Source organism: Phalacrocorax aristotelis, chromosome 2 (genome assembly GCF_949628215.1).
Source record: "Phalacrocorax aristotelis chromosome 2, bGulAri2.1, whole genome shotgun sequence".
Classification (NCBI taxonomy): domain Eukaryota; kingdom Metazoa; phylum Chordata; class Aves; order Suliformes; family Phalacrocoracidae; genus Phalacrocorax; species Phalacrocorax aristotelis.
In genome coordinates this window covers 12233615-12251143 of record NC_134277.1, presented here as the reverse complement: position 1 = coordinate 12251143, position 17529 = coordinate 12233615, and the positions used below count along the sequence as shown (strand labels likewise).

Below are 17529 nucleotides of genomic sequence, written 5' to 3'. Positions count from 1 at the left end.
ATATGTGCTACCTGTGTTGTACGGCCAGGTGGTCTCAGTCCCTCCCGAGACTATTCTTGTAACTCCTCTGATTAACCACTGCTGACCACATGCCCACAAGGACAGATCCATACAAGTATGAGTAAAGAGTTACTCATACTCCCTTTCTAATGAGAAAACAAGTGTATTAAGGTGCTCTTCCCCTTCCTGTTGCAATTACTAATTTAGCAGACTGAGCAGTGGGACAGACTGTTTTGGGGACAGAGAGGACTTCATGGCTGAACGTTGCATGGTTTCTGAAGAAATGTGGTTTTACCTGCGTTTTACACTTCTGGGGTTTAAGTGTCTTGCCTACTTATAAACCAAGTTCAGGCTGCTTTTCATAAGCTTCAGTAAAATCCGTGCAGTTTTTCTCTTGGATTAGGTAGTTGTGGAAAGAAGTATCTGCATGTTTCGAGAGTAACTTTGCTCTTGACATAATATACCTGAAGTTGTTGAATGTGACTAATTACTTTATGATGACTGAATGGTGAGCCAGAAGGAAAAATAAAGTTTTACTATATGCATTTACTGAATTGAAATTATATATAAGATTACAAAATTTTAATTGTGTACTTCTAAATCAGTTCATAAATGCAGGCCATTCTGTAGACTTTGACTAGACGTAATTTGTGGAAGGCATGGATTTTTTGTGAGTCTGCTTGCTATAGACTAGAAATACTTAAAAGCTTATTGAAAAGATTGTGTGCCTCTGAAGGTTTTTCTTGTGTTTGGTTTTTTAATAACTTGAATGAAAAAATATTGCAGTGTACTTCTGACAGCTCAGTGTTATACTATAGGTATTGCTACCTCTGTCCCAAATGGATCTGCTGGCTTGCATTTGTCTCTTGAATGTCTCCTACTTACTGCAGCAGAGTTTATTTATGCAAAGATATGGTTTACCAATCAGCAATTCAGTGTATCTTTTGAAGTGGTGGGCAAGTTAACTCTTCAGTGGGATAATAATTTTTATTACTGCATTAAACCGCCATATTTAACTTGCTTGCTAATTTGGCTATTAAACAAGCATCAAAAAAGGATAAGCTGTCTTCCAAACCATCAATCCTGATCTATAGTTTCTAGTACTACCAGATATTGATTGTGGCTCCTGTAAATAAGCTGGTGTGTGAAGATATGTATGAATACTAATGGAAAACATGCTAAAACACATCCTGTGAAGAGCCTTTAACATTTTGTGATTTTTGTTTCTCTCCCTAAAATAATGCTGCCTTTCCCACAAACATTATTCTCTGATGTGAGAGTCATGGAAGCCTCCAGTCGTATAAGTTTTATGCTCTGAGACTGGTAAGCGGCAAGTCTGCAGTGGAAAAGTTGATGGCACTAACTTTCCAGAACGTCCCTGCACATTTTGAAGTATGTCATAACAGATGGGATTTTGCAGCAGAGCACTTGACGTCCTGGGGAATTGTAGCAGCGTGACATACTAAGTGAAGAAAATTGCAAAGGAAACTCCTGCATTTGGGGTCTTTCCGTATGGCTTATACATTTGCAGAAAGGCAATAGCTGATGTTAAAAGCACGGGACTTACAAGGCAGGTTGAATATCCTCTTATATATTACTTTTAATATTATATATTATAATATATATATTACTTAGTATCTCACTTGTTTTGAGAGCCATTTTGATCCTTAATGATCAAGATGCAACTTAAATATGTGTTTGGTATTGTAGTTATTAAAAATAATTTGTTCACGGGGTGGGTGGATTTAGTGTGGTGTGTATCAAACAAATCTGTGTAACTAATGAGAATGTGATTATTAGTCTGAGTAATCCAGACAAAGTTACCTAGAGCTTCAATCTAGACCTAGCCTGTGATAAGTGTCTTGTGTGATCTCATCTAAAGGACTTCTGAAAAGCAGTTGAATGATGTGCTGCTCTGATTGCCGGTGGCTTGCCCAAGAAATTTGAAGCTGCAATGTGCACGTTGCAGTCACGTGTTATCTATCAAGTTGGCTAACAACTTGTCTACCCTCAGCAGAAATTAATTATTTATCTGAATATTTTGTGCTTGATGGCTGGTCAGCAAATGCTTTAAAGGACATATGTGTGGTGGAACTTTACTCTTGTTTGTTACACTCACGTGATCTTAGCTGGTTTCCTTCCACAATCCATAGATATACAAAGTACTGGTACTAGCACCATGTACCAGAGGATGGAAGAGATTGCAGTGTGAGTGGGCACAGGCTGATCCTAGAAGGGAATGGGAACATGTAAGATAAGCAAGTGACAGAGGGATGCAAAGAAGTACCGTGGCATTGATTTGGGGATCAAAATGCTGGCTAGATAACATTGTTGCTGACTGAAACACATTTGTCTTTAGCTTGTGAATCTGGAGTAATGTGCATGCTCAAGGTTAGTAATAAACAGCAGTGGAGATTATATACAATGATACAATGTGTAAGAAGTCTTGTGCTCTTTTTAGAAAAATATTAATGCAATATTTTAAAAGGCTAAAACCAATTTATTTAAAAAATATTGGCAGAAGCATTCTCCAAGAAGTTTAGATACCTTCCACAGCGTTAATGTCCACACAGCTTCCCATGTGTGGGTTTGAGCAACACAGAGTCTAGCTATAGAATACTTTTGAAAAATTGCTTTCATCCTGAGGATGATTTTTGGTTATTTTATAAAATATAAACTTCCTGAATGAATTCTAAACTTTCTGCCATGTAGACTCTGTGTATGCTCTTGTGTGTGTAGCACTGTATGTGAAGGGCAGTAAATTTTTTTCTTGTGTTTTTTTTTGTCTGTGTCATTTCTCCTTCACTTAAATACTTCCTGTCCCAAGATGAGAGGCAGGGTGTTATGAATAAAAAAATCCTGTGAATAGAACAGTGACACAGTGCATGTGTTTCTTTCAAAAACATGTTTTTCGTGCTGACTTTACATCAATAGCATGAAGTGAAAAGCAACTGTTCATCTAGCTGAATATTTCATCCTGTTGGGAATGTGAATATATTTTTCATCAGCTGTGTGTGCAAAATATCTTACCTTCTCCATAATCCCATCATACAGACACTTGAATCAGTTTGTAGGTGAATGTCAATTTTATTTTAAAATTTTGGAGGGTATTCAATCAGTTGTATGAAAGGCTTTTGCTTTTGTCCATTTCAAAATATAGTGTAGAGAAGGTTCCATGGAAGACAATAATGCCATAGACTGGAAAAAAAATGCTTTTTTAACACTAGTCTTTAGGGTATCTTGACTCCAAGAAGGAGCTTATGCTGCTAAAGAATGGAATCATACCATTACCCTCCATGTGCTGCAAATCTTTACTTTCTTTTTTAAGGAGATTGTAGAGAATCTCACCCTGAAGTTTGGTGTCACCAACTTGAAGGCAATAAATTGCTCACACTGTTACAGATGCAGTATTAGAATTTCCACATGAATAAGTAATTTAAGCATATTAAAATTGCTCGTAGTTCTTTTAGAAAAGAAAAATTAAAATACCCTGATTTTATATCCCAATGTTTACTTTCTGAGACTTCATGCTTTAAATGAGCTTTTCCTTTTTTTTTGAGACCAGCTTTGGGTTTGGTTTTTATGTTTTGTTTTTAAACAGTACTAAATAATAGCATCAAATTTCAAAGCGAAATTGCTGTCAGACTTTCAACTGTGCTCAGTTTGCTTGTCTAATCAAATAAAACAACATTTTAGGATGATGGAGAAAAACATGTTGAGCAGCACTAATCTGGCAGAACTGTTGTAACATGCTTCTTAAAATTTGCCAAGATTAAGTGACTGTCAGAGTAGTTGAAGACAAAGGTTTGTTTGTGACTGAATGCTTCTTAATAAATTAAGTCTACCAGGTGGTACAAAAGTCAGGTTTGAAATCCAATCTGAAAAATTAAGGTGAGAATCAAGTGAAACTTTCCCAGTGGAATTTCCCTGCCAGGTGATGCGGCAAGTGTTCATCTGCACTCCCAAGGCAGCCAGCGCCTGGGTGCTGAGCGTATCTGCAAGATGGCTTTATCCTTGCCTTCTGCCATAACGTTTTCTCAGAATGCATAATCCTGACCATGTTGTGTGGAAGTTCTTTGGACCTTTGGTCTGAATCAGCATGGCACATCTGGAATGGCTGTGAGTTCTCAGGAATTTCAACAACCACTTACAGAATCTTTTGTCTTCCTATTTCTGCAGCTTACAAAGGTGACCAGTAAAGTTCTCTCTGAGGAGCCAAAAAGCAGACAGCTCATGACTTCTGATCAGGACACTAAAGTTGTGGCTGAACCGCAGGTGCAGCAAGTGCAAGAAGTTAAAGACGGTTCTCATCTAGTAAGTATTATAATTACGTATTCCCCTGGTGTAAGTGTTGCATGAAACAATTTTTTTACTATGTCTTAATCAAAATTGTATCTCAGAACATTTTAGAAGACAGTTGGCTGGTAGCATTGCAACATAAAATGCTAAAACAGGACTATTGAAGGTGGCTAATTCTCCACACTGAGTAAGAGACTCAACTTTTCTTTAGCCCTACAGGAGATTTAAATACACTGCAAGTTACAACAGTTTGTACAGGGCTTTTTAGGCTATGCAGGAATTGTACTGCAAATCTTGAGTTAAGTTGTAGCTCACACATTAGCATCTGAGAAAAATGCAGGAAATGCACTTGGCGTATATCTGTAATTGAAAAAAGGACAAACCCCTACAAATAGGAAATTGCCTTCTGTAACAGGAATTTTGCTTAGGCAGTTCTGCCAAATGGCACGTGCTGCTGCTTCTGTGCTACTGTGCAGGACCCAGTAAGTTGCTTTATGGGATGCTTTTGGCAGATCATACAGCAGATAGTACTGTGTGTATATGTTGCAGTAAATGTTACATATGTTTTCAAGAAGATTGAATACTTGATTTGTGTGTAAGCTCTACTCATAATATTATAGTTCAATCTTCGAATGTTAAATGTATATTGAGAGAAATATTTCCTCTTGGGACATCTTGAAGGGTTTGGTTTCAGTGCATGATCTGCCAGGAACTTAGCCTGTGCTATGCTAAGCAGCAGATGCCTGCAGCTTCAGCCTAACCTTGCAGCAAGCACCAAGGAGCATTTTGAAAAACACTAAACTCGAGCTTTTCTTTTCTAAGCAAGCTGCTGGGTTTTTTGTCGTGTGTTGTTTCCCCTCCCCCCTTTTTTTTTAAAAAAAATTTTATATTCTGGCTTCTCTTCTGCTGTTTTACAGCATTCACGGATGTGAATTTTGTCTATTTGACAGCAGAGAAAAAAGTTGAACCTACTTTTGTGCCATACTTTTGAAAGTTGAGCTTTTGATTTTTTTTTTGTCCTGTACTCAAGTCATTAATTCCAAGAAACCAGTGGGTAAGCTTGGGTAAAAGGCTCTTGCAGATTTGCTTCAAAAGCTTGGAACTGTCAGTGCAATTTCAACAGGTGCATTAGTATTAAAGGTGGTTTGATTAGTCTTCATATTGAGGCTGGTTCTTTTAATTTGGCAAACTAGAATTTTTATAAAACTGCATGTAAACTTAGATCTAAATCTTAATTTCTATTCTTTAATACGTATTTGGAGAAAGAGTAATAATCTCTTTCAATTCTAGAAAACCTTATCTACTCTTTTCTTTAGTAGAGGAGACTAATTCCAAATTGGATACCTTGGAATGTATCCATAGCGCTGTAATGCTGCATTTCAAATAACTAATACTTTTGAGATTAAAGCTTTTCCTTTGCTGAATATTTCATTCCAAAAAGCTGAGCTCTGTAGCTTATTAAGCTTTTTTACATTATACTGGTATCGTACTCTTTACATGCACAGCATCAGAAGGTAATTTTGTTTGAAAATCATCGCCAATGTATGCTGTTAAGTGTTGTGTTCAAGGTGGTCCCTTCCATAATGGTGTGTCTGCATGAGTGTATTTTGCTAGCGCTTTGGGACTTGCAAGTCTGGGGAACAAGGCTATAGTTTGAGGGAAGACTTCATGGACTGCAGGAAGAAGTGAGCCAACTAAAATCATTAAGACATTTTCATCTTTCCAAAAATGTGATAGGAAGGGTATAAACTTCTGTAAGTCCTGACTCAATTGCATTTAGCAAGTACATGCTTCAGGTTAACTGAAAACCACCTACTGTTTCTTGTGTGTCTTAATTATTTTGAGATCAGAGGGCTAGACTGCACAGAGATTTGTATCTGTGGGGGTCCTTACTTCAGTGTCTGTCTGGTATGGGGCCATGGTATCTAGGGAGATTTCTAGGACTCCCTCTGGTTTTTTTTAAACAGACTTAAAAGAAATTTGAATTACATTCCCTAGCTATTTTGGCTATGCTGCTCTACTAGGATCTGGTGATACCTAGTCCAAGTGCTTTTGTGGCAATGCAGGAGGAAAGTTGTAGAATTTCTGCTGGAAATTTTGATACACCTCTGTAGATCCTGGAAGAATAACTCCCTGTATGCTAGTCTTAATTCTGAATGACTAGGATAAAGTACTTTATCTTTAAATATTAACAACAAATAAATTTTCCTAACTATGACTTGAGTCAGTTTCTTTGGCAGGAGCAGACCTAATGCATGTTCTGCTGTTAGTAATGTTGAACAGATAGTCAGTAGTGACTGAATTAAAAGTTCTGATGTTGTGATGGAACCCTTCAGAAATAACTTTCCAGGGTTGCTTATGTTACTGTTACACAGGTCACTTGTTCACTAACAGTTTTTAAGGCTTAACCTCACAGTGATGGAGCCAAAGGCATTTCTTCTGCCTTGAAGTAGCTACAAAACTGCTATTTAATGCCTAATGTAGATTAGCCTAGTATAGTTCATTTCCAACAACAGCTGCTCTTGAATTTGGCTGATTTTAGTAGCACCTAACAGCAGAATTTCCGTAGTCTTGCACACAAGTTGATTGAAGGAAGTTGGCCACTTGAGGATCCCCATAAATTTCTTGTTAATAGTAGCTTACACTTAAGAGTTGGAGATAAATAACTTAGAATATAGTGTCAAATTCTTGGCTTTGATAAATTTGGGAGGTAAATATGCTGGTACCTCCAGCTTTTTTTTAACCTAGAATTAGGCTTTGTCACTTCAGGTGACATCTGTCATTGGAGTTTTTTTGTATCCTGATTGACAATTACTCTTTCTGACAAAACCATTGTCAAACTGGATCCAGGAAACTCAGTGTTTAAGAAATGTTTCACTCCCTTTTGACTCACTTCTGTTTCCTTTCTGATCAGTAACACACTGCTGCTAGAAATCCAATGTTACTCTCTGAGGGAAGAGGCCAAGACCCAAATCCCATGGTGCAGGTAGTTTATATGACCTGTCTCTGCCAGACAGGACTTAATTAATTTTTAGTGCTGAAGGCATGGTCTTTTTCCTTGCTCATTGATCCTAAACTCTTCCCCTGCCATGCCCACACCTGAATGTGTGCCCTCTCTGAGCACTTTCCAAGGACCAAAGAGTTTTCTTTGACTGAATCAAAAACCTGATCTAGAAATTTGAAGTTAACTTTAGACGGGACTATTCTCATCAAGTGGCAACAGGTTCTCCAAATGTTGGTATGTTCCAGTGGAAGATAATAGCATGAGGCCATCTAAACTTGCTGTCCGATGGAGATCTGAGCATCACCCATTCTCTCTCTAGCTGAATAATTATCAGGTGCTGCCATGGGCTTCTGTTAATGGGAATTCAAACCAATGTGGTATGCTGGTTTTTGTCAGTGCTTATAGGTACTGTAAATAAAGTTCAGTTATGTTGTTAGTTCCAAGCAGAAGAAAGATAGCAAGTCAGAAAACTTCAGATGAGACTTAATTGTACTTCCTAAAATTTTTCATGGGGGTAATGTGAAAGGATGTCTTGGGCTTAGAGTTGCTAGGTTACGGTCTTCAAAAATCTTTTGCAACCCGTTCAAGAATAAGCCTCACAGAATAAAAAGGGACTGAGGAAATTAGATTTACTAGTTTAATATAGGAGCCTGTGTAACAGTTTAGTGACAATTCGGTATAGATCATTTGACTATACGCAGTATTACATACGTTGTGTGCCAACTGAGAGTTAAGTAGCAGTTTGTATAACATGTAGGTGATGTTTAAAGCTATTAATCTCTTGAATTATTGAATGAGAGATGGGAGGATTAGACCTTAAACTGAACATGTGCGATATCAGCCTCCTGAGGAATCAATGCTGCTCAGTGTTTCTTTCTGTCCCATTATTGTAGATTTAGACCATAAAAAAAGTGTTGAATAGTTTTGCACATGTAGATGACTTTTAATGCTCATGTTTAATTGCTTAAATGTGTAAAATGTGTATTTAAACTTTTAGTGGTACATTTAACCTTGATATATTGGAGGGAAGGTTAAGCAATCTGACCAGCTGTTTCCAAAAGCCTGCAGTAGTGATGTTATGATGTCTGCTGTGATGCCGCTCTTTCACTTAACTGGCAGTGGGCATGACATCGGGTATGGCCTGGGAGTGCAGGTTAATTACTGTTTCTTTAGGACTGGTTATGATTGCATGACTTTATTATTGAAAAAGGATAAATAAAGGTAGATGTCAGAAGGTTGTGAGGACTGTTTTAACTTGAGCTATTCTAACTTTAAAGGTAGAATATATTTTAAAACATAGGTCTAATAGACTATATATGGGGTAAACCCTTATTCTTTGGCAGGGAATAGGTACATGTAGACATGAAAGTAGATGGATAGGTATACTCCTGTTAATAAGCAGGTTGACTTCTTGTTTTCTGCATAGGTGTGTGCAGGAAACTTTACTAAATTATTTAAAAAATCGTTAAAGTTACGTAAATGCTGCTTCAGAGCAGCTTCATTTCATGGAGAGGTAAAACACATTTAGGCTTTGAGTAAATAAGAAATATACCAGAACCAAAATATATATGTGTAAAGGATAAAACCAAAATAAACAAAACCCAGCCCCCAGCTGAGCTGGGTTCTGAAGTGGCAGAGCACAAATTCTGTTAGTTTTGAAGTGCTTTTCAAGTCAGGTGGTGGTGTTTAGCTTAGCCAAAGGAGTCTTGGAAGTTAAACAACCAACCTCAGGTGATGTAACAGAAGTGTGGCATTTTCTGCTTAAGTTTATGTTGCTGGGATTTTTTTAATGGCAATCCCACAATAAGCAATATTGAGAAATGTGCCTTAATGAATGTTCACTATAGGTGCTTAAAAATAGAAATTATCTCTGGAACTCTTAGATAAAACCAAAGGAACAAGTACAAAATGTGCCTTTTCACATAAGAGGAGTATGGGAAGACTAGAAGGAGTTTCTATTTGCCTGAACTGCTTCACCCATTTTCTCCCCAGTAGTTGATAGCAGAAGTGTTTGTTAAGGCACTGAAAAGGTGGACTTTGCCCTGGTCTGTCTCTTAAAGGCACTTAGTTCCTCTCTAGAAAGCACGTCATTAGTAATGGTTAAGTCACAGAGGGGAAAAAATCTTGCTATTTGTTTACCTGACAAGGGAGTTTTCTGAATAGTTGTAAACTTTGCAAGTATTATTGTGACTTTATATGACATTAAAAACAGTTGAATTGTTTACTCATGGCATTTCTTCAAAAAAACTATTAAAAGTAACTCCCTCCCCCTTTCCCTGTACTTGGTTCCAGGGAATGCTAAAGAGGAGGAGTCACTTGGCATAGTTTTAAGCCTGGATCCAAGCATGTTGAATAACTTTCTCCCATGGGAGAATTTAAAAAAATGCAGCAGATGGCAGCAATGATGCATCAGACTTCCTATCCTTAAGAACAATATATCTGCAGGCACTTTGAGGCTTCAGGTGTTGGATAAGCTGCATGGGGAACATGGTAGTCTTCCTCTTTTGTTTCTTTGCAATTTAAAAGCAGACTTGCTGAGGAGGGGATGTATTCCCTGGCCAATTTAACAGTGGTTTTTTAATGGTCAAAGGATTAGTGGTAAATAGGAGGTTTCCCCTGAAAGTTAGCCAATGCGATTCTCTCATGTATACAAATCTGAGTCTGCCTATGGTATTTAAATTTCTATGACATTTAAATATATGGTAACCTGTGTTTAAGAATCTAAAGCACGTTACTTTTTTGTGATTCATTTGTCCTATGAGCAGAATACTTGTCTGGGGAGAAGCTGCTACATTGGCAACTACGTTACGGCTTTGCACTTTTTTGTGTTACATAGAGCATTTATAAAGAGAAGTAGAATAAGAAATGACTCTAAATATTCAAATACCTTGCAAAGGCTTCACAGGATAGAAGCATTTCATGCTGTATAAGGTAGAGAGGTTCACCTCTAGACTGTTTTATGTTGCTAAATGTGAACTCTGCTACTGTTACCGCATGAGTGCTTCATAGTGACTGCAGTGCAGACTAAAGTGAAACATTTGAATTTCTGGAGTGCTTCTGCACTTGCTCAGTACCTTGTACTTGCATGTTGTTATTGTGAATGGTTTTGGATAGCAGGAGGTTTTTTTATATTCTCTTCTGCCTGATTTTAATCCAGGTCGGTTCTGCTTACTGTGGTTCAGTCCAGCATCATTTTTTTCCTCAATCTTCAGGAGACAACAGGAACCAAAAATGCTTGCTTCTCTTTGGGTTCGTTACTCTAAACAGGTGTGAACTTAGTCTGCCAACTAGGTATGAATGAGTAAAAGAGGAACTGATGCTTAATTTATTAAGCGTATTATTTATCTACATTGATAGTAGTAGATTTTCTGTCAGTAGTAAAATAAGTGAAGGAGATGGAAAAGAAAAAGGGACTCTGGGCTTATCTTTTAAAGATGTTGGTTTTCCCTTGGAATTTTGGAAACAAAGCAGAAGTCTTGGAGTGTGGTGATGGGGACCTTATAGACAACATAGGTAAGACTGAATTGTGTCTTAGGCCTTTTGTAGGCTATGTGACTTGCCATGAAAGCAGCTGTAAAAAGTCACAATGACAGCCATGCAAAAAAAAAAGATAGTGGAGTAGTGGAGCATGGATCTCTGTTAAGCATCCGTTACCCTGCAAGTATAGTTTACAGTAGAAATTAAAACAGATCTCTTACTAGTTAGTTGAAAGGCAACTGCTTTAATTAGCCTTAGTACCCCTGTATACTGCTGTATGAATACAATGAAGGCAAGTTGCCAGGCTAACTTAAAACTCATAGTTCAGGTACATCTTGATTAAACTTGCCATAAGGTACACAACTAATTGAAAAATAGCATTCAGTTCAATGTACAGCTGGACGAACATTTGAAATAGAGTTCAAAGGTCTGTTGTCTTACTTTCATCTGTGGTTTTGGTATCTTTTAAGTAGCGGAGTAGAGCAGTGCTGTAGTGGTACAGTCTGCAAGCTCTCTGACGGATGGGGACCAAATATGAAATAGTAGCAGTGGATTTGATAGGAGCTCTGAGTGATGTGATGTTATGCAAAGGCAAATAAAAGCAGCTCTGCTTTAGAGCAGAAAAGATTGCTGGGTACTTTCAGCTTTTATTGGGTTTTTATTTTTGAAGAAACACAACCACTTTTTTAGCAAGTAAAGGGACTTACTGTAATAGAAGTATTCCAATATGTAAATACCTGTGTAGAAAGATGTTCTTTGCTGTCAAAGTCAGAAAGAAGTCAGTTTGCATACAACAAATAAAACTTACACTGAGGACAGACTTTTGGAAGAAGTAGCATTTTGTCAAACTACCTTTTAAATCCACCCAAGTTTTTTTTGTAAAAGAATATGCAGATTTTTTGGAGGTTAAGTATAATTAATCCTGCCACAATACCAGAGATGGCTAGATGATTGTGAGGCCCCTTCCAGTGCTGTAAGTCACTGAGGGATTATGTATTCTTTTTTGGATGCAGATAACAAATTAAAAAAAAAAGACTTGGAGCAGAATTAGCTTCTGATAATGTACAATGACTGCTCAATGGAATACATGAGGTCTTATCTATCTTTAGCTTGTTTTTCCTAAAGTAATCTTGGTCTAGGTTCAGCTCTGGGGGAAGGGAGGAAAAGGAGAAATTAGTCCAAAATGTGTTTGATCTAATACCTTCCTCTAGTTTAGTTTTCAAATCAGATTAAAACATGTGAAGCCGGAGTGCAGTTACCCTTGTAGAAAGCAGGAGTTGTATTAAATATGAAGGCAAGCCCTTTTTTGGCAGCAATGGACGTTGTGAAGGATGTCATTTAAATATTTTAATGACCTGATGAAGGAAACTAACTTCAGGAAATTAAACAATGGGAGTTCATAAGACTTGGTAATGCTTGTAAACAGACTGTAATCTCATTAGGAGAATTATTTGGCTTGAATATTACAGTGCATATGATGAAATACTAAAACATTGCTCAGCAACTGGGATTTGGACTTTGAGTGGCAATGACATATGAACCCCTGCATGGTTTTTAAGTGTGCTATTTTTGGCAGCTGGGTGTTGGCTTGTCTCCTCAGCAGCAGTAGAAAGTTAGTGTATAGAGGAAGGTGATTTGCAATGAGAAGTCTCCTCTGACACTACTTGTTAAACATGGGCTGCTGCTTCAGTAAAGAATTGAGTTACAGCACGAATGAGGAGAAAACTGGCTTGTTAGAAAAATCTGTGGAAGAGGAAGCACCAGAGTCAAGGATAAGTAAAACTTTATCTTCAATTTTAGGAACTGTGGAAAACCGGGATCTGCATACAGTGGGAAGGACGGTTAATGGGGCAGCTGTGATAGTCGGCATTGAACGCATTCGTAGTGATGATTGCACAGCATCAAATTCTAAATCTGGGTTCTGGGATAGAAAAGCAAAATATCCGTCATACAAAAGCATGGACAATACTTCTTGTGAGAGCTCTAGGAGAACATATGACAGACCTTTTGCCTTCTTTAATTCCTTTAGTCACTTCCTGAAGGTCTCTGGTACATATGGAAATCTGCAGAAAAGTGAAGAAAAGAAAGATAGGGTTATTAAAAAAAGAGTACCTAAAAAATCTAATAGCAATAGTCAGCACATGAACAATACAGAAAACATTAATAGTAATATTAATAATGAAAGTGTAGCTTTAGAAGAACATTGCTTGTTTGATCGTATTTCTATTTTACGTGTACCAGACATCCTAGACAAAGGCTTACAGGGTGAAATTGCCTTAAATAGACATTTTCTGGATGATTACGCAGTTACATGTGACCATTCAAGGCAGAATGAAACAGCAGTAAACGTTGAAGACAGCAAGGGTGACAGCCTACCAAAAGTTCCAAGTTCACATAGAGCGATATCTCCAACATTTTCCTATCTTGATGTAGACAACAGACAAAATATAAAAGATAGGGAGTTTTACAGTATTTGTGTTGTAGATGTTGAAGATCTGAAAGGGGATGAAGAGGTGCCAGCTACTGTGTATGAAGAGACTGCAGCAGACGTAGATAACTCAGCTGTTACTGATGAAGGAATGTGCAGCATGGCACGACCTCTAAACACTGGTGAGGAATTTCCAGTGCAGCAATCAGCACAAGTGGAAGCTAAGTTTAATTCACAGAAAGAACTGTTTGAGGATAAAAAAAAGGATAGGTCAAACATGCAGAAGAAGGAAACAAAGGAATATTGTATCATAAACATCCAGTCCTGTTATGATAACTTACTGGCCAACAGGTGTCAGGTGCATGGCTTAAATACTGACAGTACAGTAACAGATGGCTTAAGAGCAAAAGTAGAGGATGAAGTTGTCCCTGAGAATGTGCAAGAGGAGGTATATACCATAGGTAATGCTGTCAGTTGGAATGAATCACTTCACAGAGTTTGTGATTCTGTAAAATTTGTGGATGCTGCTGAAGAGGACCGATACAGCCCTAATTCAGAACACATGAAGAACAGTGATTGTGTTCCCAATGTATTGTTAGACAGTGGAGTACGTAATTCAGGAAAAATTGAGGGAAGTCATGATTCTGAGATTGTACCGTTTGGTTTAAGTAGGCATCCCTCAAGTGTTGAAAGGAAAATAAATACTGGACAGATGGTGGAGAATATGGAGGGTAACTTTAAATTATCATTAGAGTTACATGAAATGGACAACGATTCTTTTGTGGTGAGTCCATGTGTAGAAAAACTTACTGAAGAAGGCTGCTTCCTAAAGCCGCAAAGTGAAGCAAACTCAAACGTGAACAAGAGAACATTTCAAAGAATGTGTGGTGGTAACCAAACGTTTGCACCTGACTCTAGTGAACATCACAGCATTTTGGAAGAATTCTTGAAAGATAAAGAAAAATGCATAGGTACAGTTTTGCATAGCTTTGAAGCTTTGAATATGACTGCAATGCACAAAAACTTGGAAGAAAGTTCTGATTTTCAAACTCAAATTAAGGGTTGCACTGAAAACAAGACATCAACTGAGGTTGCAAACGATAGTGTCATGGAGGAAGATGTCTGTGTGAGTATCATTGAGCTAAAAGGTGACATGCTTGAGGAAGCTGGTAGCTTGAGCAGAACTCGATCATGGGTAAGTGATGGCACTTCATCTCACGAACTATGTAACACAAGCACAGATGAAATGTTCCTAAAAGACAACAGCCTAGAAACTCAGATTTCTCAAGAGTCACCAGGGAATAAAGGTAAAGTATGCAAATATTCGAATTCAGATAACGAAACCAGTGTCTCTTCTCTGCCTGTGCAACATGAGGATATGAATAAAATGGACGTGAACTGTAGACAAGATGAGCAACAGGATGTATGTTTCTTCCACGCAGTGGAAAATCAATGGAATGCAGGGACTGACTCAACCAAAATAGCTGGGGCTGTAGCAGAATCTGTAAAACAGATGAAATTTCATGTCCACCTAAATGAGACAATTGATAACAAGGCAGAAAATGTAAAACTGAATTTGGATGCTAACTTTGATCGTGATAAAAACATCTTAAACTGCAATAAATGCTTGACTCACAATCAGAATACTTACTCTAACTCCACTGTCCCGGTAGCTTTGGACAATTGTGTGTACAAGAGTGTAAAACTGATAGATGACACTCAAAACCTGGAAGATGCCAGGAATCTCTTACATAAAGCCCATAATTGTTTACCTTCATTGTGTCAGAATTCATGTTCGTATGTGTGTGATAAACCAGCGGAAGAGCCTGAGTTATGTTACTGTACCAGTCCAGAGCCAGAGGTCGGGAACACCCAAGTTTCTGTTGGGCCTTTTACTGAAGTAGGATCAGAAACTCGTGAAAAAAGTGTGGGTGATGTAAATGAATGTAATCTTCAGGATGGTGAAGTAAAACAGTGTGTCAGCATCCACTCAGAGGAGGAGAACCTCCCTGGTTTTAGTAAGTCAGTGGGGAGTCTAGAAGTTTTTACAGTGGGGAATTCAAAGCAGTTAGAAGCCAAGACTACTGAACTGAAAAACACCAGTTACGTATTAAATACTCAGATGAATGACTTGACCACAGGTTGGGAACAGATGCAATCAGATCACAAGATTTTCTCAAACAAAGAGGTTGGAGTTTTTGTTGACCCAAAGCAGGTAGACAAATATGCTGCTACTCCTTCCTATGAAATACATGGTGTCTCTCCTGGTGCTGCAGGATTTCAGCGAGGCAGTGAGCGGTGTGTATTGGATCTGATGGAAGACGTATCAAATGACCGAGAGCACTTCTATGAACTGGACAGACAAAATCCCCTAGTTGAAATGTGGTCACATGTCATCAGTCTTCAGACTGGCAATGCTGATTGGACAAATCAGCTATTTTCTGACACCGTTACTGCTGGTAATGGTGAATATCTGATGGGATTTTTATGGAATAATACAATTTCTAACACTACCATGAAGAATGACAGACTATGTATAGTTAGTGAAAACTTCCAGAACGAACCCGAGGATTTAACAGGTGCTTCATATGCAGTAGAAGGATACCACTGTCAGCTGCTAGCACCAGAAAATGTTGGTACTTGGGAATGGCAAGATAAAGACAAATTTGTAAGTATTTTGCAGAAGTGATTTGATGTTAAAGCTGAAGCTAGGAACTGGAATAAGCCAAGTCAAACTGTGGTTTCATGAGATAGTTAAATATAGTATATGTTATTTTGTCCTGAAGCTGGCCACTCTCTTTCCTTTGTAAAACCAAATGCTATACAGAATGTAATAGTTCAAAATGTTGCTGAATATTGATATATTTTTTGTTCTTTTTCATTCTGCTTATGTTGTGTGAAAGTTTAAACATTGGACAAAATATCTTGATTGCAGATTTTTCAATTCTAGGTGAACTTGAGACGAATACTTCAGTATGTGGAAGGGAAACTTTCTAGACTGTTAATAGCGCTCTTTACCTTCATATAGGATGAAATGTTTTGTGGATTTCCTGAAATCTTAAAGTTCTTGCTTGGTAGCAATTAGGAAACCTTTTGCTCACTTCTGGAGGTGATCTTCTGAAGTGCTGTAGAAAGGAGTGACTGCAGGGGAAGCATGGGGAATGAGCTAGAGTGGATCTTGGCTAGCTGGGGTAAGAAAGAAACAAAGCCAACCTGTGGCAGCTGCTGCTCCTCTTCCTTCCCGCTGAGCAGAGCCAATGCTTAGTATTGTTCTCCACCCTGACTGCGTTACAGCAGCTGCTCTGACCTTGCCCAGCAGTTGCAGTGCCGGCGGTGGATTGGACTAGAGGCTAAGTTTGCGATTTCCTAGGGGAACTTTTTGTATTAAAAATGGAAACTGATGGAACTTGCTGTCATCTCTGAATCTTTACTACTCAAGTAGTTATGTCAAACACTTCCACTTCTTATAAGTCTTCTCTGTCATTCAGTAGATATGTTTTAAGTTGAGATTCCTTAGATCTCTTTACATTCTGGATGTGTTTTCTATGCAGTATGATAATGACTATCTGAGTGCACATGTTTCAGAGTAATCAAAGCTTCAGAGTTTTGAAGTGCCTGTCTTAAACTCTGTAATGTTCCTAGCATCCTTAAATTCACAAAACAAATTTTAATAAGCTTTTTTAGTATGTGTTATCATGAGCAATACCCTTTCCTAGTATAATCATCATATTAAAACACCACCAAAGCTATTCTGGGTATGGAACAACCTGATACATTTTGCTCAAACATTAGCAAAAGAAGAGAACTGTCTCATGTTACTATCAAAAAAAGAATTGTAGATGTTGGCACTGCAGAGAGCAATTTTTCTGAAGCACAAATAGAACCATTTCTATAATGGCTATATATAACCATATATGACCACTAAATGTGTCCATTTCCAATCCAGGTTAAAGGAGATTGGCCTAAGATCATTTAACTGCATCTGGTAATTCATTATTTTTGTCCTGCCTAGGGGAAAACTAACCTAAGTTTTTGTTGATTTTTCTGTTTTGTTTTTTTTTTCTCCTGAAGTAATGACAGAAGCTGTCATGCATATCTCATTGTTTTTGACTTGCCATAATGCTTCTTTAAAACTGTTATATTTTTATGTAAGTAAAAAAAACCGTAACCCCTGTGCTTTTGTATTTTCTCATTTTTTTAAATGTTATTTTGCAGAAACAGATACAATAACGATATAATCAACATTGAGTTGACATGTATATTAGAAAACTGCCTGAAACCTAGGACAAGTACATGTTGAGTTAGTCTGTCAAAGGTGAAG

At 37.8% G+C, this 17529-nt stretch overlaps 1 protein-coding gene across 2 annotated transcripts in view; it reads left to right on the top strand.

Moving 5' to 3' along the window:
• Positions 1-17529, top strand: part of LARP4B (La ribonucleoprotein 4B) — a 57597-nt gene that overhangs the window by 14578 nt on the left and 25490 nt on the right. Inside the window, exons 1-2 of one of the 2 annotated variants that reach the window (XM_075082402.1) lie at positions 4244-4314; positions 15485-15876. In XM_075082402.1, coding sequence (XP_074938503.1) covers positions 15523-15876 — 354 coding nt within the window. In that variant the 5' untranslated portion in view covers positions 4244-4314; positions 15485-15522. Of the gene's footprint in view, positions 1-4179; positions 4315-15484; positions 15877-17529 lie in introns of those variants that run through there. The other variant, XM_075082403.1, reaches the window with a different exon arrangement.